The sequence below is a fragment of the Psammomys obesus genome, unplaced genomic scaffold, assembly GCF_907164565.1.
Source record: "Psammomys obesus unplaced genomic scaffold, mPsaObe1.curated_primary_1811, whole genome shotgun sequence".
Taxonomy (NCBI): domain Eukaryota; kingdom Metazoa; phylum Chordata; class Mammalia; order Rodentia; family Muridae; genus Psammomys; species Psammomys obesus.
Genome location: NW_026585894.1, coordinates 19502239 through 19529839, shown reverse-complemented (window position 1 = coordinate 19529839; position 27601 = coordinate 19502239). Strand labels below are relative to the sequence as shown.

At 42.9% G+C, this 27601-nt stretch overlaps 1 protein-coding gene across 1 annotated transcript; it reads left to right on the top strand.

Annotated features, from left to right (window-relative positions):
- The first annotated feature begins 58 nt into the window (after positions 1-58).
- On the top strand, positions 59-26867 carry Atp6ap2 (ATPase H+ transporting accessory protein 2). The gene is made up of 9 exons (XM_055599649.1): positions 59-212; positions 7739-7869; positions 9064-9195; positions 16143-16238; positions 16394-16531; positions 17537-17590; positions 18427-18576; positions 20031-20150; positions 25726-26867. The coding sequence occupies exons 1-9, from the start codon at positions 173-175 to the stop codon at positions 25915-25917; spliced, it is 1053 nt and encodes a 350-aa protein (XP_055455624.1). The 5' UTR covers positions 59-172; the 3' UTR covers positions 25918-26867.
- The last annotated feature ends 734 nt before the right edge of the window (positions 26868-27601 follow it).

Here is a 27601-nt window from a genome sequence, read left to right as displayed (position 1 = left end):
CTCTCCTGTGTGGCGGCGTCGTTGGCGATTGGCCGAGCGGCTAAAAGGGAGGGGCCTGGGGGGGGATCAGAGCCTCCCGGAGCGCGTCACTCTGTCGGGCTGCGGTGCTCCTTGGGGTCCCAGCGGCGTCCGTCTTCGTGCGGCCCATCTTCCCTTCGGCAGCCGCGGCGTCATGGCTGTGCCGGTCGCTCTCCTGTCGTTGTTGGTGGCGGGTGAGCAGCCGGGGGGGCACTGCGGGAGGCCGGGGGGTGCGGGGACCCTGGGCGGGCGGGGCTGCCGGCGGGAGCCGCAGTGGGGGCGGCCTGGGTTTGGCGGCCCTCTTCGGGGCTCTGGTCCAGGCGGAGCGGCCTTGTGGTCTCCGGAGCCGGCCAGGGCCACCTGGGGGACTCCGGAGTGGACAGCAGCCTTTCGGGCGGGGAGGGGGGGGGGAGAAGCCCTTCGCTGCTTGGGACCATGTCCTCCCGTTTGCCGGATCATTCCTTCCCTGTTCGAGGCCCTTCGGAGGACGGGTTTTCGTTTCTCAATACCGGTTGAACCGCAACCCACTACCAAGAAGGGAACATTGGCCAATGTTAGCCGCCGCCGGCTGCTGTCCTTTTTTTTTTTTTCCCCCCTCTACCGTTTCAAATGGTTGTTAATAACAACGGATGGACACCTTGCCTCCCTCATGTTTGCCTCCATCGTATATATCCGTTTCAGGATGCAAAGTTGAGCCTTTGCTTTTTATAATGATTATTTCGGTAGATGAACGTAATCTCTCAGTATTGATCTCAGTTCCCAATGTGAAGGATTTGGAGACTAGGGTGTGAGTCATGCTTTTAGGGTCACATGTCAAGTAAAATGGTAGCTTTCTTAGGGGAACCCAGGTTCTCTCACATGGAATAAGAAGAGTGGAAATGAGTTCATAGGTGGCCTGTGGCTTGCGTATCATGTGGTAATGCTTTTCATCTTACAGTAATCCATAGATCCTTGTTTTGCGGAATGACAAATCAAGCCGGCATGCCAGGAGTAGTATGTATCAAAGCTTGATTTGAAGGCAGATCAGGTGACTTCTGAGTAGGGGGCTCTTCCCACTCTATGTGTTTGGCACAGAGAATGCTGTGTGACAACATGGGAGTGCTGGGGCTGAGGCTGGGGTTGCACACAGTAAGAAACAAGAAGTCAAGTGAGCCAGGAATGGTGGCTCATGCCTTTAATTCCAGAACTCTGGAGGCAGAGGTAGGTGGATGTCTGAGTCCGAAGCCGATCTGGTCTACAGAGTTCCAGGACAACCACACAGAGAAACCCTGTCTTAAAAAAAAAAAAAAAAGGCCAAGTGGAGAACAACTTGGAGGAATGAGTGTGTTTTGTGTCAAGGATACCTCGTGCCTGTGCTGTGTGAGAGGTACTCTTGAAAGAAGAATATAATTTTAATATACAAAAGTGAAGGATGTAAAAAGATCCAGGTGAGGAAAAAGGCGTAGCATATATCGCAGGGAGAATGTCTTCACCGGTTGAACTTCTGTTCTGCCCCCAGACATCTCTATAATTTACAGATGTCTGACCTTCCTATCAAAAGTATGACGTTTCCTATTTCACTATACGGCTGTCAGGCCTGTACATCTTTACAGGTTAGTAGACATCGACATCTTAGGATACGGTGTGTTTCCTTCTGCTTCCTCCTCGCGGGAAACTTAGTGAAATGGAGACTTCTGAGGGTGTGTGTGTCCATCCACGTGCGTGCTGGTGTTACCAGGTGGTATATAAACCGCCTCAGTCTTTAGAAAACAGAGTCCGGGAACAGTGTTTTCAGGTGGCATGGCAGGAAGGCGAGAAAATGTCCCCTGTAATCACTAACTAATAAAAGAGGATGGTGTCTACTGCTAAAAAGTGATGGGGAAGGAGAAAGGGGACTGATTTAAAGACCTCCTCCCCGAAGGATGGAGGATCTGGCCCACTCGCCAATGTCTGAGTGCTCTGTTCTGTCTTTGTGGTGCCAGGGATGGTCTCCAAGGCTTGAAGAATGCTAACGCAAGCACACCGCCCCCCAAGGTATACCCCGAGAACAACAAGTAGCTAATAGAAACTTTTGGGTTTCTGTGGAAAAATTAGTTCCAAGTTTAAAACCAATCTTGGCCAGGCCTCCTATGGGAAAATGAGGCTTTGGGAAGGTATCAGTGTTATTCCCTTGATCTCAAGAAAGAAATGCTTAAGCCCATGCTATGTGAATGAAGCAGGAAGCCACAACAGGCAGGGTTTTGGTTTTGCAGTACTGGTATCAGTACATAAAAGGCTTCAGGCTGGTACAAATACAGTAGGACCAGTTAGAAGTTTCAATGCAGCCCAGGGCCAGGGCAAGAGTTTCTAAACGTTTAGCTGAAGGCAAATGAAAAAAAAAAAATTAGCAGATTGGAATGGTCATCTGTAACCAACAGACATCTTGGTTGATTACCCAGTAGTAGAGCTGCACAGAACCTTCAGGGCAAAATTCAAACTGTAACACCTCGGGTACCTTGGTAGCACACATTTTAGGACCGATCTGGACGTGGAGATAGCTTTGTTCTGAGATGAGCCCAGGCCTTCAACCCCCATGAGGTGGCATGATGTAACTGCCTTGTCTTTGTCGTTACATCTGACCACAGCTGCACAGCACTCCTTTAGTGGCCATGAGTAAGGCTCCTAAGAAGGGTGGCCTTGTCCAAGCTTCAGCACATTATAGGTATCACATCTCGCGGATGCATGGCAGAAAGCCAACTGTCCTTTACTCGAATGCTACCAGTGATTGGGGAACGCTACCTCAATTTACAAACACTGTTTGCCAGAGGTCAGCTCCATGGTCCCAGCATTCTAGCTGTTTGAAAAACTTTTCCTCGTCCTGAGTTGAAATAGGCTTCCTAACCTCCAGCTTCCTAGGCTTCCATCCCTCCAGTCAGTCTCCAGGTACCTCGGCCCCAGCTTCACAAAGAAAGCCTATGGATGCTAGGCCGCCTGCTTGCTTGCTCTCCTCACCAAAAGAAACCTAGCCGTGTGTCTTCGCCCACTAGTCATGAGAGAGGAGTATCCAGTCTAACAAAATCTTCTGTTCGGATTCCTTAGACTTTTTAGTTCATCCATAGAGGAAATTATTCACTTAGTACATTTATTAATCCAGTTTTGTGATACATGACATAGCAAGAGATAAGTGACTATATGGAGGTAGGCATGAAAACATGTCCCAGCAGAATCTAAGTTACTCGAATGCATGGATTGGAGTGTCTCTTGTTTGCACATTCCCAGGGCTGAGAACAGTACCCAACATACAACTGTTTGCTAAGTCACCCCTGAACCTACCAACCTCCCCCCTCTCGTTGGCACAAAACCGAGTCCTGTGTGCTGCCCTTCTAAACTTAGCACCACCAAAACCCCTACCAGTGTCTCGCCAAAACAAAAGCCACCTCGAAATTAAATTATGCTTCCCTTCAGGAGAACCCTAGAACTGTACAGTCCGCTCCTTTGTGTTTTGTTTTTTTTTCCTTCACCTCATGCTGCCTGCTTTGGACTCCAGTCTCTGCCCATACCACTGAAACAGTGCACCAACCCCCAAAACACAATTCTCCACCCTTAATTACCTCATTCCCCCCCCCCATCGGACACTGGCAAGTCCCTCTTTGAAATCTTTGTGAAGACAAAGCCCCCCTACCCCCCCCTCCGGTGTTCTTTCCAATCCTTTTGACTACTGCTCTACTCTCCTGTTCATCCTTTAAAGCCATGGTGCTAGACTTCGGAGATTAGCTCTTTCAACATAAAAATGGAAAGTACCCCACATACCTACCTGTCTCTAGAATACATATGGTATACATGTGTACAATAATTGATCACAAACCTGTACTGTATTATAAAACACATGTGAAGCATTTTAACCTCTATAGTGTTCCTTCCCAATGTAATCATGCTACAAACCCAAGTTGAAAACATCTGACCACTCCTATTTAAAATAAAAGGATTAAAAAAAAAAAGACAAGTGGAAATTGTTGTATATATTTCCAGTACTCAACTGACTCATACTTGAAAGATCAGAGGACTTTAATTCTACTTCCTGCTCTCTGACTGGGCCCATCTACCCCTCAGGTAGTGAACCCCAACACACTGCCAGCCCCCAGACTTTTATTCCCAGTCTAGCTCTCCCTCAGTCTTTGGCCTACACCCTCAACAGTGACGTTTCCTTGTAAGTCTCACTGACCCCTTAAACTTAACAGTTGGTTTGAACCCGGATTCTCCAGCTCTCCACCAACTTCTGCCCTCCCTCTTCCACTCAGCTGCCCGAATGATTCCCCTTTAACCCCTTCTGCATCGCCAGGGCTCATCATCCACTGCTTTGAGCTGCTCTTTTTCCTTATTCTTTGCTGAATCCTCCTCCACGCTCCACCGCCACACCCGCCCCTCGCCAGGTTTGCTATGGCTGGCTGCCCATGACCCTCAGATCCCAGTTTTCTCTTCGTGTTTTCAAAATACCAATCTGTTTATTTACCCCTCTGCTTAAAGGCCTGTGCTCACTGCCTTGAGTCTTGTAGAGAGGACTGAAATGTCCCCTGGACACAGCAGCAACCTGATTTCTGAGCTTTTGACAAACCCTCCGCTCTTTAGTGCTCATTATCTCTGTGCTCACAGGCACGCAAGGCCCCACCTAAATTCTTCTCCTCACCTCAGCCTTTCACAAATTTTGCTTGGGAGGCACTTCCCCTTTGGAAAGTTCCTTGAGCCTTTCCAGTCTGTGTCTGGGAGTCAGTATGCCTTTCTTGGCCAACTCCACTGTCTCCTGCAGTGAGTATCTGTGAATGGTGAGTGGAAGCAATAAACTTAGAGAGAGAGAGAGAGAGAGATATGGGGGCTACTTCTCGATGATGTATGTCCTCCTCGAGGCCATCAGTTTCCAAAATCAACTCCCTCCTTTACATCGCATCTCTACAAATTCCATGTGTCAGCTCTTGGCCCTTCTTCTCTAAGGCTAACTATCTGAGCTTTTTCAGACACGCCTCAGGACACAGTACACATGGCCCAAGCTCCCCGAGTCTCTCTACTTCCCTAACACTGTTTTAAAGTGAACAGCGAAAAGAGCTCTTACAGATGTTTTCCACTAAATCACACTTAGTCACTGTGGAAAATCACACTGTACCCTCCTCACCTGACAGGAGCCGGCAACACAGAAGCTCAAACTGTCCTATGAACTAGACTATTTTAGCAAGGACAGCATGTCCAAACCAGGGAGAGAAGCAATTATTTTACCTCAGACAAAACCCAAGCAGGACACCTAAAACCTCACTGACTCAAAATGTCATAGAACTGAACACTGTGGTATTCAGAAGGCAGAGGCAGGCGGATGTCTGAGTTCAGGGCCAGTTAGGACTTCAAAAGATGTCAGGCATGAGCTTAAAACAGAATTTCAACAGATGTCCAGCTAAACAAGTGCCAATGGAAAAGATTTTTTTTTTTAACTTTGAAGACGGAATCAAAATAAAAGAATTCTCTCAAAGTATATACGTGTGTATGTGTGTGTGTACATATGCGCATATGCAAGTGTGTATGTATATGCAAGCATATAGATCTGAGATCAACGCCGGTGTCTTTCCTCAGGAACTGTCTACCTTGTTTCTTTTGTTTGTTTGTTTGTTTTTTCAGACAGGGTCTCTCATTGGGCCATGAAGCTCATCCATTAGGCTACAGTGGCTGGCACAGACCCTCTTCTGATCTACCTGTCTCTACCTCCCCACCCCTAAGATCATTAAGCACGCACCACTATACCCAGTTTTTTTTTACATGGGAGCTGCGCTTCAATGTGGCAAGCACTTACCAAGTACCTCAAAAAAAACCCCAAAGTATCTTGGTAAAGAAGTCAAAATGGCCTTTCCAGAGCCAACAACAGAAATGAAAAAGACCCTAACATTTAGGAGGCCTGAAAGTAACTGTAACCATTAACACAGAATGCTGGATACCTCCAGGGGCAGAGAAGAACTTTGGTTTTCAAAAACATCACTGGTCTTTTTTACTTCAACTGCCATTCCAAAAGTAGGACCTCCCGGCACCTTATGCAGCACAGGCACGAGGTATCCTTGACACAAAACACACTCATTCCTCCAAGTTGTTCTCCACTTGGCCTTTTTTTTTTTTTTTTAAGACAGGGTTTCTCTGTGTGGTTGTCCTGGAACTCTGTAGACCAGATCGGCTTCGGACTCAGACATCCACCTACCTCTGCCTCCAGAGTTCTGGAATTAAAGGCATGAGCCACCATTCCTGGCTCACTTGACTTCTTGTTTCTTACTGTGTGCAACCCCAGCCTCAGCCCCAGCACTCCCATGTTGTCACACAGCATTCTCTGTGCCAAACACATAGAGTGGGAAGAGCCCCCTACTCAGAAGTCACCTGATCTGCCTTCAAAGATATCAGGTTTTCTCCCTTTTTTTTTTTTTTTTTTTTTTTTTTTTTAGTATCAGGGCTTTAGTTCTTGCTTTTTAAATTCCAGAGAACGACCACTGGTGTCTAATTCTTGCTAAACTGTCATGTAGGCGGGTGTCTACAGCGCTAGAAAAACCCTGTTTCCGTCCTCCAGTGCTCAGGGAACATTCCGGAAGAGTGGGCAGAAAGTGTGTCTGAGCCTGGGGCTACAGAGAAGCTCAGCAGTGACTGCTTTTCCAGAGGACCTGGGATCAATTCCCAGCACCCACATCTCACGGCCATCTGAAACTCCAGTTCTGGGGTATCTGATACCCTCCATTGGTTTCTGAGGGCACGACACACAAACATGGTGCACAGACATACATACGTACATGTAAGCAAATGCTCATATGTGTAATACAAACAAATACACAAAAATAATGTCACAGCAGAAGGGCTGCTGTAGAATACTGTCTTGCAGGCATGTCATGGTCATGGCACTCTTGAACCCACACCACCTGTAATCAGATGCAAAAGAACAGGCCCTACCATGTACTGTGGAGGGCTCACGAAGCCTCACCCCTCCCTGAGGATTTGTGGACAGTTAGCAATATCTTGGGGGTTGAGGAGCATCTTATGAGGCCCCACCCATCCCTGTGGAGCTATAGGCAGTTAATGGTTGCGGAAGGGGAGAGAAGGGAAGGAATTTTCTTGGTATATGGGCTCTTGGTTAAGAGCCCATACACCTGTAAGTAATCTTTTACCCGTGCCTCTCTGTGCAGACCTTATGAAACCCTTGTTCCCTCCCTGAAAAGACACGAAAATAGACTAGTTAGGAAGAAGAAGGAAGGGGGTCAGTGGGAATAGGGGAGGCAAGAGGGGATAATGGGTAAATATGATCAAAATCCATTATACGTCTATAAAAATACCGTAATGAAACTCATTATGCATAGTTAATATTTGCTAATTTAAAATTTTAAAAATAAAAATCTGCTTGCATATTTACATGTGTACCCCGTTCCAGGACAGTGTATAATACTCAGATTCTGAAACGGATGCTTTAGGGGGAAAATCGTTGATGTACTTGAGCTCCAATCTGGGACTTGGCTGTTTCAAATCTGTAGTAGCATGTGTGCCTATACCATGAAGATTTGGGTCCCATCCCTAGAATCCTACCCCAGATTTCTTCATACTTCCGATTTAGTATTTTATCCAAACATAATTTAAGCATGTTTAGCCAGTGAAGAATGGGGGGGGGGGGGGGAGAATGTATTATGTTTAATAAACTTCAAAGTGGATGCAAAAGATTTCTAATGATGATAATTCATTTACAAATCTGTTTTCTCCTCAGGTGCTTTAGGGAATGAATTTAGCATATTAAGATCACCAGGGTCTGTTGTTTTCCGAAATGGAAATTGGCCTATACCCGGAGATCGAATACCAGATGTGGCTGCACTGTCCATGGGCTTCTCTGTAAAGGAAGTATGTCTCCTTAAAAGCAAATTGTTGTAACTGCTTCCAAGACACTTTTTTATTGATTTCTTTCTGTAATCAGAGAGCAAACAGACACAGGTACATTTGCCGCAGATTACAAAACGTTAAAGGCTCGTTGGTATTTGGGGTAATCTTAGGCAAATGCTTCTGAACCCAAGTCTTCATATATTATTATCAATATCGCTTTGTGTTCATCATCATGAGAACCTGTACGTGTGTGGAGATGCATTTATCTAGTATTTTAAGTATATTTTTATTTTAAATTAGCATGTAATTTACATAATACAGGTGTGCTGCTATTAATAGGCTTTTTTTTTTTTTGGCAGTGCAGTTAATTCGCTACAAATGCTAAAATGCCTACATGTCTTATCTGAAATTAAATAATGCAGCCAGTGGCTGTCCCTAGCTACCAACAGAGCTATAGTCTAGGGGCCTGGATCCATTCAGTCCAGGAGGCCTGAACATCAGCGCTTAGGAGGAGGGGATGCCACTTGCTCTGTCTTGCTGTTACACTCCCTTGCCACTTGATAAGTTGCCGGGCTGATAACATCAGTCATTTCTAGACTCCAAGCCCTTGGAAAACCTACAGCTATGCTTGGGCACTACTGGCCGTCAAGCCCCAGTTTCTTTGGACAACCAAAGTGAGCGTGATTGATTGTTTACACTGAAGGATTAAATTTGTATCCAGTCTCAGAAATAATTAGTAGTAAGGCATCACGAGTCACTGTTAAAGGAACTTTATATATATATATATATATATATATATATATATATATATATAATTTTTATATATAGTCGAGAGAGAACATTTTAACACTTCTTGCTGTCACTGCAATGTAAAAGTGATGTTGTACATAAAGGAAAAAATGATACCGTGGAACAGAATACTAGTTCACAGTCTGGAAAAATGCACTTGGGTTTTGTTTACCCACTCGCTTCTTTAGACAAAAGTTGTGAGCGACCTTTCTGACGAGTATGCTTTTAAGCACGCGAAGAAGGCAGGCACCCATGGCCCTGCTAGGAAATTGTAGCTGTTGCTTAAACATGATGCCTGCTTCACCTTTGAGTGTTCCTGGCCAGTGTCATCCCAGAACTTTCCTTCACTCTGGTTATTAGACGTCACTGGAGAGACAGTTTCCATATTTGAGAAGTAAGCACTGTTTTGTCCATTTCAACATTTAGGACCTATCTTGGCCAGGGCTTGCCGTGGGTAACCTGTTCCACCGGCCACGGGCTACCATTATGGTGATGGTGAAGGGAGTGGACAAACTGGCTCTCCCCACTGGCAGTGTCATCTCCTACCCTTTGGAGAATGTGAGTATTTCTTTTTTCTTTTTTTTTTTTTTTTTTTAGTATTTCTTATGTAAACGGGGTGCGTTGGGAACTTCCTCTGTCAGCTGACATGAATGCACACTATCTCTTTCTGACAGTATGAACCGCTCCCAAGATTAGTCTTATTCTCTTGACTATTACTTATGCAGTCTTATTCCAGTATCTCCATGGAACGCATGTGTGCGCATGTAATTTCAGTCTCTGTGTCTTTGAACTGTTTTCAGTGTCTTGTTTGTTTTCTTATTTAAAAATGAATTATAGTCAAAACACCTCTTTTTTAAAATACAACTCCTCTAAAACCATTTCTTTGGAAGTTCTTTTGAAAGTAATTTTTTATGAAAAATTACATGGTGGTTGTAAGTTTACTGGAATGTGGCCATGCTCAGTGGAGGAGAGGTCTAAGATAAGAGATATTGCCTCCCGTTGCTTTTGTATCACTATGCCATTGCTAAGATATTTTTGATGGGTGGTATTTTTGTTTTATGTTTTAATTTATAATGTAGACTGTGATTCTTTCTTTAACTCATTTGTTACTTACAAATCTTTTTGCATTGCCAAATGAATGAGTTCTTTTTCAGTGATTACCATTTTAATTTCCAATTGCGTTATATTGTAAGACTGACCTGTGCGATGCTCACTTTGAGAAAGAAAATTTCAGACCCTGCTGTGATCCTATTTCCAAGTACATGTGCTGTGCTTACAGAAACCAGGAAACTAGGTGGGCTGGAAATGTATTCAGAGCTCAGTCATGGAGTACTTACCTAGCATGCATGAAGGAAGCCCTGGGTCCAGTTCCCAGCTACATACACACACACGCACACACACATGCACACACACATGCACTCAAATAAGGCCATGAACTAGACCACATGGCAAATCCGAACAAAGTAAAGAACCAGTGTCTGTATGATCATAGCACTTGGGCAGCTGAGGCAGGAGGAGTGCTGCAAATTTGAGGCCAGCCTGGGCTACATAGTGAGTTTGAGGCAAGTATGGGTAGCATGAGACCGTGTCTCAGAGATATCAAAAGCCCAGGTAACTTGGGTCAACATACCCTTTCCCCGTCCACTTCCCACCCAGTCCTGACAACAATCATCCTGCCCCCGACTTCTAGGAAATCAGCTTCCTTAGATCCTATACATCAGCGAGCTCGTTATTTGTTCAGCACCATTATTATTTCAATTAGCACAATGTTCTGACTTAACCATGTTGTCACAAAACATAAGTGCTCCCCCAGCCCTAGGGCCATTTGAAGGCTAAATGGCATTTTTGTTGTGTGTGTATGCTACAACCCCTCCCCCTTTCTCTTTCTCTCCTTGGTACTAGAATAGAACCTAGGACAGCTTATATGCTGGGCAAGTCCTATACCACCAGCCCTAGGGTGTTTGTTTGTTTGTTTGTTTGTTTGTCTTTTTTTTTTTTTTTTTCTTGAGCTGAGGACCGAACCCATGGCCTTGTGCTTGCTAGGCAAGTGCTCTACCACTGAGCTAAATCCTCAACCCCGCTAGGGTGTTTTCTTTATCCATTTTTTTTAAAAGACATTTTGTTTGCTTTCATGTCTCTGCTATCGTAACTGGTGCTGCAATGACCGTGGGAATATAGTAGATTTCTTTAGCATACTGATTTCTACTTCCTTTAGCTATATACCCAGGGGCCTAGAGAGATGCTTCAGTGCTTAGAAGCATTTGCTGCTTCTGCAGAGACTGGGTTCAGTTCTCCCAGCGCTCACATTAGGCCACTCACAACCGTCTATAACTCTAGTTCCAGATGATCCTACATTCTGTTCCGGCTTTTTTAGGCACCTGCGCACGTGTGTTACACGTTTGAATACACTCACTCATGCAGGCGCAGACACATGCACAAAATTTAAAAAAAAAAATAAACCTTTAGGTGTATCTCTAGAAGTAGCACTCCTGGAGCATGCTTCAGCGCTGTAATGCACAGAAAGATGGTGATTATAATACAAATATACTATATAACACAAAAATGCTATCCTGGTTTCTTTTCTATTGCTGTATAAACACCATGACCAAAAGCAGCTTTGGGGGGGGAGCAGGTGTATTTCAACTTGCAGCTTACACTGCACCATGAGTTGAAATCAGGGCATGAACTCAGGGAAAGGACCTCAAGGCAAGAACTGAAACAGGGAAGGTAGTAATATGGCTTACTGGTTTGCTCTCCATGGCTTGCTCAGCTTGTTTTCTTACACAATCCAGGCTAACCTGCCCAGGGGTGGCACCACCCACAGTGGGCTGGGCCCTCTCCCATGAATCATTCATCAAGAAAATGCCCCACGGACAGGCCTATAAGCTAGCCTGACGGTGGCATTTTTTAAAACTGAGGTTCCCCTTTCCCAGATGACACTAGCACATATCAAACGGGAAGAACACTAACCAGCACCAATAACTATATTGTACGTTTCTAAGTTGCATATTAGATCAGAAAGGTTTCACCACCCGAACCAGCAATCTCACCGTTTCTGTTGTGAACCAGAAGAGCAAGAACAGAAAAGCAGTGATTGTATAGTATAAAGGTTAGGATGCAGAAATGATGCACAGAATCCTAAGAATGAGTGCCCACCGGTTTAATGCAAATTTCTCAAACTTCTCCTGTAACTCTTGGAGTTGGGTGGGAGTGATTGGAACAGCGAGGATGGGCCAGGGAACAGACGGTGGCTGGTGACATGGGAAAGCTAAGTCTTCGTTTTTGGTAGGTGGTCAGTGGATGATGCCTAAGCCGGGAAAAAAAAAACCCAAATGTCATAATAAAAAATGTTTTATTTAGAGAGATAGTGGTTTCCAAAAAGAAGAAACTACTGAAGTGATATAAGAGTGAATGCCTCAAAAGAATGGGAAATGAGGCAAACATTTCTTCAAGTTTCAAAGGACTGTTTCTCTTTAAACCACATTTGTACAGCTCTTGAGCATTCGTCTATTTTAAAGTAGGAAAACCTAGTTGCAGTAAACGCTTCATGAGTTGAAGGGGAAGGAAATCACCAGAAATTTCTAAATGACTGAAAACTGAATAATGATAAACGAACAGTATATTTGAAAACTGTGGGGGTACAGCCGAAGCGACCTGAAAGAGGGACTTACAGGTTTGAAAGCACGCATCTGACATTTGAAGTTGCTAACATTAGAGAATAGTAAGCTAAAGAGAGCAGAAAAGTTTCCAGAGTAAATCCAAGTGAAGTGGAAAGAGAGAACAAGAAAGATCAAAAGGCAGATTCTTTTTGCCATGACTGTTTTCTGTAATTTATCACATGATTACTGTGAAAATCACCATGTGTTTCATTTATGCATTAAATATATAAAATCCAGAACTCCGTTTGAAGTTTATTAGCAATCCCAATTTTTTTTTTTTTTTTTGAGACAGGTCTCGTGTAGCCCAGGTTGGCCTTGAACTCTGTATTGCCAAGGCACGAACCACCAGTATATTTGTGCTGGGAATTGAACTCAGGGCGCTGTGTATAACAAGTACTCTCCCAACTGAGCCCCATCCAGACTAAGTGCTTTGGGGCAGACTAGCCTCACTTACACGAGAAGCTATGATAGGAGCTCACTTTATTGATTGACCTTGTTTGGCTACCTCTGATTATATTGGAAGAAAATGGGGAGAGAGATAGAAAGGCCAGAGAACAGTGCCCACACAATCTAAAGGTGGAGATACCTTTGAATTCTACTCGGCAAGGCCCCCTTTTGTCAGGTGACTGCTGTGGTTTCAGGTGATAACTGATGGAGAAAATCTTGGACAAACATGCCTTGTTGGCGTGCTTTTTAAAAATCTATTTTATTGGATTCCTTATTCCTCTACCTCCCTTCTCCACCCCAGCCCTTTTCAATACCCCAACATCGTACGAGAGAAAGGAGGTTAGTGGGGAGAAAGGACATAGTTCTCTTTAGCTATTTCCTGCTGGTTAGGGTTGTTGAGTTCTCTTGGGACAAGTCCAGTCTTCAGTTCAGGATATCCCCAACTTCTCATCAAATTGCCACGACAGCAACCATGAGCAGTGGGGGAGAAGCAGCCGCCGCCGCCTTCTTCCTCCTCCTCCGATTCCCCCCTCCCCTGGGGCCCTGGCCTTTATTCCATCTCAGAGTCCCCAGAATTAAACTATCTGCAGCTGGCAAAGACCACACCCATCTCAGAGCCGACATGAGGCAAAGGGTCTCCATATCCCACACCAGGGATTAAAACAAAAACATGTTTACATAGCATAATGACGTTTTCAAAGACACCAAAACTTAGGCTGGAGAGATGGTTTAGTGGTCAAGGGCACGGAATGCTCTTGCACAGGACCCAGGTTCAATTCCCAGGACCCACACGGCAGCTCACGACTCTCTGTAACTCCTGTTCCAAGGGATCCGATGCCCTCACACAGACATACGTGCAGTCAAAACCCCAAAGTACATAAAATAAAAATAAATAATTTTTAAAAAAGAAACCAAAACTCTCACTATAATGCATCACTCTCTAAAACAGTGTAGGAAAACAGTTCCTATGTTCCAATCACCCAGGCTTTTTTTTCCCCTTTGAGCTTGGCAGTCTCTGTAGTTATTATATAGACCATATAATTATTTCTTTTCCTTCCCAGTCTGGCATTTGATAATTCATTAGCCTCTTCGGGTTGATTGCTAGGCTTCAACTTTCCTGACCCAGGTGCTGTTCACTAGGTGAATGAGGCAGGCAAGTTAATGTCACACGTTTCTGGCCACGCCTGAGAAGTGAAGAACAACAGGAGCTTGCAGAAGCTGGTGACAGCATGCTTTTGCAAGCTTGGTTACGCTTCCTCTTCTCTAGTTTCTTGCAACCTCATTGTCGAAGCTTGCAAAGTGCATCCTGAATAAAAGAAAAGAATCGTGTCTGTTCAAGTCACAGAACCCTGAAGTTGATCAGCTTCGTTTGGATGCTGGTTTTTCATCAGTAAGGTTTCTGTATTTACCTTCATTTCTGCCTGTACTATACTGGCATTCATTTGCTGCTTATAGACAGTAACCTTTAAGTGGTAAATGGAGCTACTGGAAGAAAAATCACCGAGAAATCTCCATTAAAACAAAACCACACTAGGTATAGTGTAATTCAGACACTTGGGAAGTAGAGGCAGAGATGGTTTTAAGCTGCCGTGTGGGTCCTTTGGAAGAGCAGCCAGCACTTTCTTTCTAGCCTCCTGTTACTTTAATACTGTAATATCAGAGGTAAAACAATTTCTGAGAGAAAAAAAATCTATAAACTTTTTTTTGGAGGAGGTGTTTTGTGATAGGGTTTCTGTATGTAGCTCTGGCTGTCCTGGACTCGCTTTGTAGACCAGGCTGGCCTCGAACTGAGAGATCTGCCAGCCTCTGTCTCCCAAGTTCTGGGATTATAGGCATGTGCCACCACACCCAGCTTGTAATCTATTTTTTTTTTAAATAGTACAAAACAAAGCAAACCTAGCATAACATAAAAGTTCAAATTTTGGTTATCCCTGAGGGTAGAGGTGGGTGTCTTAATCTAGTTGATTTAGAAGAGCATGCCCCTTTGTAAATGTTGGTAATCTTACCCTACGGTTTATATACCCTATTGAATTTGTGTTGCACTTTAATAAATTCAAGGAGCTAGAGAAATGGCTTAGCAATTAAGAGCATCAGCTGCTTGTGCAAGGGACCTGGGTTTGATTCCTTGCACCCTCATGGCAGCCAGCTCACAACCATTCTGTCATTCCAGACCCAACGCCCTCTTCTTTCCTCCAGCACCAGGCAAGCAAATGGTACACAGACACGCACACATATGAGGTACGCATCAACCCTTATCTAAAAGACTTACCTCTATCTAAAGACGCACACTATATATTGTTAAAAGATTTTATAATTTTAAAAATGAGGCCTGTTTCTCTTTCAGTGAGATTTGGTGTCTCAGATTTCCTCAAACTGTCTCTCTTAATGCAAGCAGATAATTACAGCGACACATATGTTTAATTGATGTTGCAACCCAAACGAATTGCTCTTTAAAATATACAAAGCTGAGCATATTGGCACATACCTGTAATCCCAGCACTTTGCAGGTGGAGAGGTAGGAGAATCAGAAGTTCAAGATTATTCTCAGCTACATACTGAGTTCAAGGCCAGCCTGTGCTGTAGGAGGCCCAACTCAACAAGCAAATATCCTCCAAAATACACAAATGACCACCAAAACTAGTTTGTGCTTAATAGTGTCCTGTCTTTTTGTGTTTGCAAATTATTTCTCATTTAGGTGCTGGAAGTTAGACTTAGCCCACTAAGGGGCTCTTTAATCTCCTGTGCTTTCAAAGGGACTCATGTGTTTGGAAAATATTTGAGTTCTCTTAAGTTTCCATTAAAAATGCTGCGATGATTTTTTTTTGTTTGTTTGTTTGTGTGGTTTTTGTTTTTGTTTTAGAAAGAGAGAGAAAAAAAATAAAGTTGGCTGGGTACCATGTTGGATAGGATATTGTATGAAAAGATATCATATAACAATTCTGGTGAATTTTATGTGAAGCCATAAAGAAGAATGAAAAATCATGTCACTTGCAAGGGGAGAAAATGAGTAAAGCAAAAAACAGTTATGTTAAGTGAAACAAGCCAGGCTCTGAAAGCCAAATATTACATGTTTTCTTTCATATAGAAACCAGAATTCAAAAAGAAAAGAGACAACCAAAAAATAATAGGGGGACTAGAGAAGAACCTGGGGGTAAGGAGGAGAGAGGGAAGAGTGAAGGATATTAGTATGGTAAAAAAAAAAAAATGATCTCATGTTCAAAGCATATATGGAAGCCTGAATATCAAAATGAAACCCATTAATATACACAGTATATCAATAATAATGTGAAATGCTTATTCCTCCTGTGGGTCCTCCTGGTGCTGCTTGCTTATCTGTCTGGATGACTTTCTCTCCACTTCGTTTCAAAATATAATTACAGTTTTACTCTTGCATTTCAGGCGGTCCCTTTTAGTCTTGACAGTGTTGCAAATTCCATTCACTCCTTATTTTCTGAGGAAACTCCTGTCGTTTTACAGTTGGCTCCCAGTGAGGAGGTAAGCAACGATGTTTTTACTTTAAAATCCTTATAAAGAAGTGTTATTTAATGACAGCTTTAAAAGAGTTGTATGAAAAAATGCTATCAAGTGTCTGTATGTAGGAATGAATCCATAGAAAGCAGCTAACATAGAGTTCTGGCTTCTTCTTGCAGAGAGTGTATATGGTGGGGAAAGCAAATTCCGTTTTTGAAGACCTTTCAGTCACATTACGGCAGCTTCGTAATCGCCTGTTCCAAGAAAACTCCGTTCTCAACTCACTTCCTCTCAATTCCCTAAGTAGGAATAATGAAGTAAGTGGTTCAGTTGCTGAATGAATAAAGAAATGTCATTGTTACATTCCTGTTCCGCATGCTACCCGAAACCTTAGCAAGATGGGAAGCTGTAGAAAATGAAAGACTGGGCACCGCGAGAGTACATTCTTCCTTCTGCTGTCACAGTGCTCATGAATAAAAACCTTGTCCGAGTTATACTCCAGTCAATACTGGTACGTTCTCCTTCCTACCAGTGTTCCAGTAGTTCCAGACAGGCTACAAACCAGTCTTCTTGGTTGAACTGTACAGACCTGATGACCTAATGCCATTATTCATTCACAGCTGTTGCTAATACGGAGTCACAGTTTTTTTATATACTCAGGATGCTGCAGTAGAGAGACACTCCTACTTTTTTTTTTTCTTTTTTTTTGGATACAGACTCACTATATAGCCCTGGCTGGCCTGGAATTTACTGTGTGGATGAGGCTGACCTTAGACTCATGGAGAGCTGCCTGCCTCTCCTTCTTAGGTACTGGGGTTAAAGGCATGCACTACCATGCCTGACAGTCATCCCTACTTTTGGCTCTTGTCTTTTATAGCTATTGTGGTGTTCTGGGAACCACCATTTTTAATTCTCCGCTTTAGAAAGTGTTCAAGGCAAGTTAAGTAAACTCGTCCACTGGTGGGCTCTTGATATGGCAGGTTCCCTTGGTCCCCTGAGGGAAAACCGAAGGCATGGTTTCAGCAGAAGTAGAGCTGTTGAGTGTAGTTACTGTACTAGGGAGTGACCATCACCTTTTCGTTATGAAATTGTGTTTTATATGCATCTTTTTCTGGTGCTGGGCCTTGAGTCCAGGGCCTTGCACATACTAAGCAATTATCTGCCATTGAGCTGCCTCAGTTCAATTATAGTGAATCTACCAAAGGGAGGAAAATAATACAAGTTTACTTGATTAGTATTTGTAATGTTGTATTTGCTTCACAAATGGCAGTACGGATCTCTGCTGTGTATTTAAAGTAATGCCCACTTTTTGGTCTGTGAAGGTTGACCTGCTCTTTCTTTCTGAACTGCAAGTGCTGCATGATATCTCGAGTTTGGTAAGTAGGCTGCTCCAACTTTCAAGTTCTGTCTGTTTTGGTTCCCTGAAAATATTTAAATGGTAATGAGGCCAGTTGAAAAGTTTAAATATGCCCCAGATTTATGAAACGGAGAAAATGGTGGTGGTGGTGGAAATGAACTCTGCCTCGTGACCATTCCTTTTGCATTTCTGCCTTCAGGGGAGGTCATAAATCCTCATAGAAGATAGGCCTGGGACCGAAACTTCCCTGGCTGTAGTTGTAATTTGGCCATCTATCCCTTGTCAGACATCAAGACTCAATTCCTATATGTATAGCTGTGCGTCAAAAAATAGGAACAGTGAGCGGTTTGGAATATGAATAGTGTTAACCAAGTTGAAAAGGGGAAAAAAAACTATCTGCAAGTTATCTTTTAGTGAGTGCTTTTTAAAAATCATCCTTATGACTAAAATAGATCTTCTTAGTTGTCTGCTCGCTTCTGAAGTGGTTTCTCAAGCCTTTTTATCAGGGCTTGGTTCAAGGGTTTATCAGGGTTTTCTTAGTGCTGGGGTCCAGTGAGGTGGTCTGAGAGGATATGCAGGGGGAAGACACTGATAGTTCATGAATTCCTGGCACCCTGTCAGTCCAACCAGTGACTGCTTCATGCCTCATCTCACATCTAAGCTTTTGAAACTAAGCAATGAGATTTATATTGAGTTCATCAAAAACTCGTTTAAGGAAGTTCCCTTGGCTTCTGTTTTCAACTGTTTTGGGGCTGTGGTGCGCTGGTGTGGTTCTATGGCCGTGTAATTTATTCAGGTGTAAAACTTCACTTGGTTGTATTTGACATCTCATTTGTTCTGTTCGTTTGTTCTAAGCTGTCTCGACATAAGCATCTGGCCAAGGATCATTCTCCTGACTTGTATTCACTGGAGCTGGCAGGTTTGGATGAACTGGGGAAGCGTTATGGGGAAGACTCTGAACAATTCAGGGATGCTTCTAGGATTCTGGTCGATGCCCTCCAAAAGGTACATAGCAGTTGTTACTAGAGGGGTTGCTATATGAGCAACCATTTTAGTCTCTTGATGGAAAGATCTTTTGAGGAATGCTGTTGATGGAAGTCTTTTCTTTTTTTTCTTTGAACAAGGGGGGAAGTTCTGTCCACATGCTAGTCAAGCAAGCCCTCAACCACTGAGACACATCCCCAGTCCAGGTGATGCAGTCTTGAGTTGTTTGAAGGTTCTCCAGTTACTATGTCTAAGAATAGTGTAGGGGTGGGGTTGGGAGGATAACTCATGGTTAGAGTTCTTACCTAGCATGTGTGAGGCCCTAAGTTCAATGCCAAGCAATACCAGGCTAACAACAGAAGAATGGTGTAGGCTCAGACATGCACATTGGGTGGTACGGTGGCATATGTCTATAATCCCAGCACTTGGATCTGTAATCCCAGCATTCGGAGTTAAAGGCGGGAAGATCATAGGTTTGAGGCCTACCTGGACGAGTGGTAAGACCCTCTCACAAAAAGATCACAATCAGCCTCAACTTCAAAAAAGTCTGTTTGGAATCTCTTTCCAGTGCTAGCAGTGGCAGCATTACGTGTTCTGAATATATATATATATATATATATTCAGAATATATACATATATGTACACACACACACATATATATATATATGTATATATATCCTAAAGCATACTGCTTTAACTATGTTTAAATAAATGGAAAATATAGCTCTTTACTGTGAGGTCCACAATTAACAAAAGACCACTTAGGCAGATTTCTTCATTTCCCCTTTCTGCTTTCAATCCCCCGATTTATATACCATCAAGTTCAGTCTCTAATTTTATTTAAATGTTTGAGTGTATATTAAGGCTTAACTCTTTACTGAATATTTGAACATAAGCAAACCTGAAAGGCTTTTCTATTTCAGACACTACATTAAATATATCTTTGTATTAATATGTATTAATACTATATAATATGTGATTATTTAGAAAGCTACAAATAATTTTACCAGACACAAAATGATCAGTATGTAAGTTAGTGTGTATGTTAACTCGCTAATTTATCCATTGTGCAATGTATATATTTTCAAACAATACCTTGTATATAACATTTATAGCCATAATTCTTGTCAGTCGTCCCTAATTGATATAGTCATTAGTCCCTAATCCATATAGTATAACAACCATCCACACAGCATTTCAATAGTGTTCAGTGGTGTGTATGTATGTATACATACATAGAGAGAGGTGACGAGATGAACTGGGGCATACGATACAGCATGCTACGCATAGGTTCTATACAAATACAATGCCATTTCATATAAGAGTACATAGTTCAGAGTGTGTGAAAAGTTGCAGAACCAGTTCCCTGTGACTACCAAAGGTCAGTTTTATCGAACTTTTGTTAACTGACAATAGAAATGTTAAACAAAACATGTATTTCGCCATTAATCATAATGCCAATAACCGACTCTCAGTTTGCAGATGACATGTACAGTCTATATGGTGGAAACGCAGTAGTCGAGTTAGTGACTGTCAAGTCATTCGACACATCCCTTGTGAGGAAGTCAAGGACCATCCTTGAGTCAAAACAAGAGGTGAGTCTGTTTTTAGATCCTGCTTTAAAACCAAAATTGCCTTCCTCTAAAGAATTAAGACCCTGGGCTGCTGGCAAGGTGGCTCAGTGGGTAAAGACACGTGCTGCCAAACCCGATGACCTGAGTTCAACTCTCAGGACCCACATGGTAGAAGGAGGCAGAGGGACTCTTGGAAATTGTCCTCTGACTTCTACACCCACACGCTTACCTACATACACACTCTAAGTAAGATGTAATTAAAAAATCAGAACTCCTGAAGCTGAGTGTGGTGGTGTAGGTCTATAGTCCTAGCTCTTGGGAAGTAAAGACAGGAGGCTCAGGAATTCAAGGTCATGCTTGACTACATAATGAGTTTGAGATCAGCCTGGGTGGGTTATATGAGACACTGTCTCAATAACCGCCCCCCCCCCAACTGGGGGGAGGGGACAGAAAAATGAAAGGATAAAATTCTACATTACCTATAAGTGACATGAATACGCTTAGGTAAACTCAGGTTTCCTACCTTGGGCTTGACATAAGATAATAGAAAATTCTGAGCTGGGAGTGAAAGTAAGCCTGTCAGTGCTGGTAAGGTAATTAATGTTAAGGAACCATTGGAAGTTGATGGGAGGGAGTAGAATGCCTCTCTCAGCCTATGGATTCTGCTCTTCTAGAGACACGTTATTTTTGTGACCTGGTACCTCAGTTTCTGGGACCCTCTGTCTACACCTCTTTATAACTTTGATTTAGCTGATCAGTGTTTCAGTATGGATCTTGCTTTGACTGAAAAGTCATGGCCCCTTTGGTGGTTGAATGACCCTTTCACAGGAGTGGCCTAAGACCATTGAAAAACCATTTTGGTTCAAAAGAGAAGCAAATTGACAGTACCGCCACAGCGCCAGGAACTGTATTAAAGGATCGCAGCATTAGGAAGTACCCCACTGACACTGAGGGTCAGAGAGGAGCTTGATGGCCATGGTAAAATTGTGTGTCTGGGTACCTGGTTCATACACACACACACACACACACAGAGAGAGATAGAGAGAGAGCGAGAGAGAGAGCGCCTCAACTCACTGGCAGTGGTGGGGATGTGGTACAGCTACTCCATAGCAGCACACCATTGAAAAGGTTACTAGACTTGCAGAGGAGTTCACACCTGTAAGACCAGCCTTTGGGAGGTAGAAGCAGGACCTACAGAGGAGGCTAGTAGCTAACCTGGGTTGGGCTGCATGAGACTTCGTCTAAGAAAAACAAAAATTACTTAACTGTTGGCCCCACCACTTGCTGCCATCAGACAGACAGTAGTTTGTAGGCCTGTCCCTTTAGGCCCATTTACAGGGTCCTCCGTGCTCAGTCTTAAGGATCGATGGAAGACCTGGAGTAAAAAGGTTATAGCCAGTACCGATTTAAGACAAGCTAGAGATGGCAGGCTAGAGGTTGTTGCCTTACAGATGGAACTGTCATAGAAGGGTTATCTGTTTAAGACTGTATTTCAGTCAGGTATGATGGTGCAAACATTCAGAAAGCTGAGGCAGGAGGATTGGTGTGAGTTCAAAGCCAGGTTGGGCAACATAGCAAATGTATCAAAAAAAAAATGCCAAACACCTAAAGCCTGGACTCCTTTCTCCCTGCCTCCTCAGTTTCCACTATTAAGCCTTTAGAAGTGCTGGATAAAAAAATCAACAGTTTCAAGTACATAGCTCAAATCTTTTATTTCTCCAAAGAAAAGAGGAGAAACCTATAGTTAAGTAGGCTGCCACTTGCATTACCAAGAGGCATTGGCTGTCTGTGAGGTTAGAACCAGTACCTCCTTATAAAGTTAGGGAGGCAGAAAGGGCTGTACCCTCAGTAGAAGGGAATAGTGATAGTTTGCCCACCAGCAAAGGGAAACAGAAAGGCACTCTTTGGTCCCTATGTGCGGAGAGGTGGGGGCTCCTTCCCAGGGCGTTGTTAACCACAGGGCTCCCTTTGTGTGGATTTGAGGCTTAAATTTGTACTGCCTAGGAAGCCTCCAAGCAAGAAGTCAACATAAAACCACTCCCACATGACTAGCAGGTCTCTGTTCCCCAGCTGAAGTCAATGTAAGAACTCCGCTAGTCCGTGCCCTCAGTGTGCAGTGCACTGGGGACCCCCACAGCTAGCCCACCAAATACAAACTCAAAGAAAGGGTTTAAAAAAGGGCTAATTGACCATAGAGTTTCAGATGGCTAAAGCAACAAACATCACAATTAGCCTGTAAGAACATCAAATAACATATGGGCGTTGCCCATAAGATGACATTTAGAATATTGGTGAATGAGATTGTCTGTATTTGGGGTACAAACCATTCCTTAGAATATCATTTTTGGATACTGGTGTCTCCTACTTTACAAAGGACAAAGGCGCCCATGTGAGGTTTCTTCTGAGTATGTGATGGTCGCAGATTAGGTTGTAGTGAGGACCAAATAATTCTGTGTAATACATAATACACTCAAAACCGCATGTGAAAGGGAACTGATTTAGCAAATATACATAAATCCAAGAAAGAGCTACTTAAGGGTAGGAACTCCTTTGTGTCAACTTTGAGGTCCCCACAGGGGAATGCACATATCTGTGGGCCCATCGGCTCCTTTTCTGTCTTCCAGTTGATACCACTTCCAGTGGAAATCTTCTGTTACTTTGAGCATTGGTAAGAGTTTAAGGAATTGAGCCAGGCATGAGGGCACACATATGCAACCCCAGATTTCTGTAGGTGGAGGCAGGAGGATTGTAAAATACATGCCAGCCAGGGGTGGATAGCAAATCAGCCATCTCAAACAAGAAAAGGAAGGAAGGAAGGAAGGAAGGAAGGAAGGAAGGAAGGAAGGAAGGAAGGAAGGGAGGGAGGGAGGGAGGGAGGGAGGGAAAGAGAGAGAGAGAGAGAGAGAGAGAGAGAGAGAGAGAGAAAGAAAGAAAGAAAGAAAGAAAGAAAGAAAGAAAGAAAGAAAGAAAGAAAGAAAGAGAAAGAGAAGAGCAAGAAAGAAGAGCAAGTGTATACAGGCTCTAGCCGTGTTCTTTAGCATGGGAAAATAAAAATAAACACAGCAGCAACAACTTAACAACCTGTCGCTTAGTATGCACACCGTGCCAAGCACTGGTGCTAGAGGAACTCGCCAGATGCACCTTGCACTCATGTCTCCCACCTTGTCTCCCTACGTTCTCGCTGGTCCTTTCCCCATCATCCTCTGCACTATCATCAGTTATCTATGTTTCTCGTGGTGACACAGGGTCTCACTGTGTAGCCTTGCCTAACCCGGAGTCCCTCTGTAGACCAGGCTGTCCTGGAACTCATAGAGATTGGCCTGTTTTTGCCTCCCAAGTGCTGGGATTAAAGGTATGTGCTGCCACCGCCACTACCACACCAGGCTAAGTTTTATTTTTGTTTATAAGGCAAATCTGATCCTGTCCCTTACTTTCTGCCTGAAATTGACCTGCGGTGTCTCACTGTGTGTAGGTTCAAAGCCAGATGCTCCATAGCTTCCCTAGTCCCAGCCTCCTCTCTAGCCAGAGTGATTGGCATATCCCAAATGAAAAGCTGAATAAATTCAGCTTTTCAGACCGTGTAGAGAAGGAATTAACCCCATCCCTCCCTCATGTGGAGGGCTTGTATACACCACTTCAACACGGAAAAGACAGTTGAAACATCGTATGTTTTCCACTTTAAGTAGGCCACACCTACAGTTTTTAGGTAGGTAACCTTTAATATAATTGAAGAGTAAATATTAATACTGTATCACTTGAGAGAGGATGTGTTGTGGGTTATAAATATTTATTATTGATTTATCTTTTAGTAAAGCAGCAGTTATTCCTAAACAGCTGTATACCCAAATCACCACACGGAGACTAGGATTTATTTAATTAACCTAGATCACAATGCTGGGCAATAGTTACTCCATCGTAAACCTCCAAGTCCCTCCAAGTTCCTCTCATTCAGATTCCCCACATTATACTTGCTTTTAATGATATCTTAGGTCCGGTTCATTTCTCCACATGGTTCCAAGTCCTCTCTTCCAGATTCTCCTCTCTCCTGCTTCCTTCCTCTTCCTCCTACTCCGGACCAGGATGTCCCACAGCTCAGCAATGTGGCTGATTGTTTTATTGACAATTTAGAGAACAAATAGTGGCATGTTTACACACACCTGAGACAGGTGATGCTTAGAATAAGCATCACAATGCAATGTCTGGATTGAAACCAGATAGTGGGCAGAGAAATCAGCATTTGAATGAACAAGAGTAAATTGTATATATTCCTCAAGAACATTATACCAACAAGGATGCTTGTTCTCAGCAGCCCTCCTTATCTTATCCCTCTGCTGTCCCCTGTGCACAGAGGAATTTTTCTCTTGAGTTTGTCACTTTTTTAAGAAAATGGTGCTGGAGATGGAACCAGATCTTCAGGCATTCGTAGGCAAGTCTCTACCACTAGGCCACCTCCTTATCCTGCTATCCTCAGTACTCTGTGAATCATTTCCTTCCTTTATACTTTGACTATATATGTATGGAATTTTATTTTTATATTTTTTGTTTGTTTGTTTGTTTGTTTGTTTGTTTGTTTTTTGTAACAGGGTCTACCTATATAGTCCTGGCTGTCCTGGAACTCACTATTGTAGACCAAGCTGGCCTCAAACTCAGAAATCCTCCTGATTCTGCCTCCTGAGTGCTGGGATTAAAGGTGTACATGACTGTGCCCAGCCTATTTGGTCTTAAAACAGTGTTTCATTTTACCCAGGTTTGAATTCTGTACAAATGGAACCATACATGGTTTTGATCTTCTTTGTTCATTGTTGTTTTTAAAAATTATCACTGGAAGCCGGTTGTGGTGGCATAATCCCAATAGTCAGGGAAGCAGAGGCAGGAAGATCTCTGTGAGTTCAAGGCTACTCTGGTCTACAAAGTGAGTCCAGGACAGTCAAGACTACACAGAGAAACCCTGCCTTGAAACCCTCCAAACACCCCCCCCCCCGCAAAAAATCACTGGAAGCTAGGTGGTGGTGGTGCATACCTTTAATCCTAGCACTCAGGAGGCAGAGGCAGGCAGATCTCTGTGTGTTCTAGGCCAGCCTGATCTACAGAGGGAGTCCAGGACAGCCAGGGCTACACAGAGAAACCCTGTCTCAAAAAAAAAAAAAAAAAAAAACTACTGGAGCTGAGTCACTTCACTGCTCTGTGCTCTGCTGTCTGAACATGCCACAGTTGTCCATTGTATTAAAGATACTTTTGCACATCTCCTGGTCCAAATAGAGACATTTTTGTTAGGGGCTGGGCTTACTGGGTCATAGGATCCGCAAACCTTCAGTTGCACTGGTCACCACTGACTCTTCTCACGAAGCTGGACCTTGTTTTTTTTGTTTGTTTGTTTTTTGTTTTGTTTTTGTTTTTTGTTTTGTTTTTTTTTGGCAGCCGTGCCAGTTGTCTTCTCCAGGAAGCAGCTGCCCCTGGCTCCTCCATGGGTGGATAGGTAGCTTTTCCTCCACTTAGGAAGTCGTAAGCATCCGTTAGACAGCAAACCATAGCCAGTAAGTCAGCGTCAAATGTCAAAGTGCTTCCCTCTTGATATTTTCTCCCTTCTTCATTGTAGACCGCTGCAACACCCTATAACCTTGCATATAAGTATAACTTGGAATATTCAGTGGTTTTCAACTTGGTGCTGTGGATTATGGTCACCTTAGCCTTGGCTGTGATTGTCACCTCTTACAGTTTTTGGAATATGGATCCTGGATACGATAGCATCATTTATAGGATGACAAACCAAAAGATTCGAATGGATTGAATTTTCCTTATGCTAGACTTAAACATCAGGTTTGGTGATTGGCTGTTTTGTTCAAGTATATCTTTTCAATATGGTTTAAAGTAGACAGTATACCTTAAATTTATTAAAAAAAAAAAACATAGATTTTGTTCTCTATTTTGTGTGTGCCCGTGGTTTCTTTAGAGTATATGTTAACAAAATGAATTGTGGTATAGATTCCATAATATGCTCCAATATTGTTGACATAGCCATTTAATGTAATTTCATTCCATTTAATATATTTGGAAACCTGCACTGGAAGAAATGTAAACCACTTAGAATAGTTGTATTGTTCATATTGGAGAATGCACTGGGTTTTCTTAGAGAAGCTTTCAAATGCTTGAGTTCCTTGCACAGGCTAGATAAGTCCTAGTTGAGCTGTTATTCACTATGAACCATTTGTAAATGTCTAAATCTGATGTAAATATCTCTGAGACAGGAGGAAAGATTTTAACTAAGAGCAGCCCAAAAATACTGCATATGCTTATACAATCGCTTAGTTCTGGAAATGTACATCATTGGTAGGCTAGCTGTTTTTAATCTCTTCTGCAAGTTTGCTAATCGTGTGGTTTAGTAGAGATATTAGAAATATTTAAAATACTATGTTGGTTTCAGAAGAGACAAGCTTTGTGGAGTATAAATGCCTGTGATTAGATCTATAAAAACAAATCTGTGGGGGATATCTTGAAGCATGAATATAAAATATGTGTATTTCCATAACTTTCTCCCTGTGAAGTTACTCTGGCTTGTGTGTGGTACAGCTTCATTTTGTAGACTATTACACGGAAGTGGATGGTTGCTATTGTTCATGTGGAAATGGACCAATATCTATACAGAATGACAAATAAAGTTAATAATTCAAACTCTGTGTCATTGCAACTCTAAATGTATGTTATAAAAAACTAATTAAACAGGCCGTTATTTCACCAGGACTGGCTGTTTTATTCTACAAAGGGTTCATGCTGCTTTTTCCATTTGCTTTTTTCCCATTGCCTCCCGAGAATTTGTGCCAATGTAGGAAGGTGTTCTAATTGCCATTCCCGTTACCGAACTTGTGCAGCATATATGATAAATTCACACTTGACCATGTAGGAAAGGCTTAAATTGTACTGTAACATTTTAAAAGATGAACAGGCACTTAGTTAGAAAATAAAGGGCTTTCTAAGGTAAGGAATTATGGTTACAGTTTTATTTCTTAAAACACATGCATTTGAAATTTTAATTTCATGTTTGTGTTCTGTAGCAGCCGTCCATGAAGCAGAAGTCCTCCTTAGTTTAGTTGGAGCTGAGTCTGCCTCTTTAGAAACAATCGTCAGCTCATTTCTAGGCAACACCGAGCATGACAGCTTTGAAAACGGACAGTATTTTTTGACACATGTTTCCGACAGTTATAGGTTCAGTTTCCACTCAGCAAAGGAAATCTTTTTCCTTTTGCCTCTTACCAAAGTTAAGCAAGAGTGAAGTTGATAGCTTTATGGAGAGAAAGTCCACACTGTCCTAAAGCCACACAAGTGTTCTGCGTGCTTAACCGTTCACCAAGTTTCTGGAGATTGGAGTCAAGTCATCTGGCTGCCTACCCCCAAAACAGTTCCCACCCTGAGCCTTGGGTACCGGACAGGACCTGTGTCCTGACAGCATCAGGAATCTCTCATACTGCAAGGTACTT

Bases quoted from the DNA above. Each gene is read 5' to 3' on its own strand.
- Atp6ap2 (XM_055599649.1), top strand. From the start codon at position 173: ATGGCTGTGCCGGTCGCTCTCCTGTCGTTGTTGGTGGCGG. The intron at 16,239-16,393 runs GTAAGCAACGAT...TTCTTCTTGCAG, and splicing joins AGTTGGCTCCCAGTGAGGAG to AGAGTGTATATGGTGGGGAA. The intron at 20,151-25,725 runs GTGAGTCTGTTT...TCTTCATTGTAG, and splicing joins TCCTTGAGTCAAAACAAGAG to ACCGCTGCAACACCCTATAA.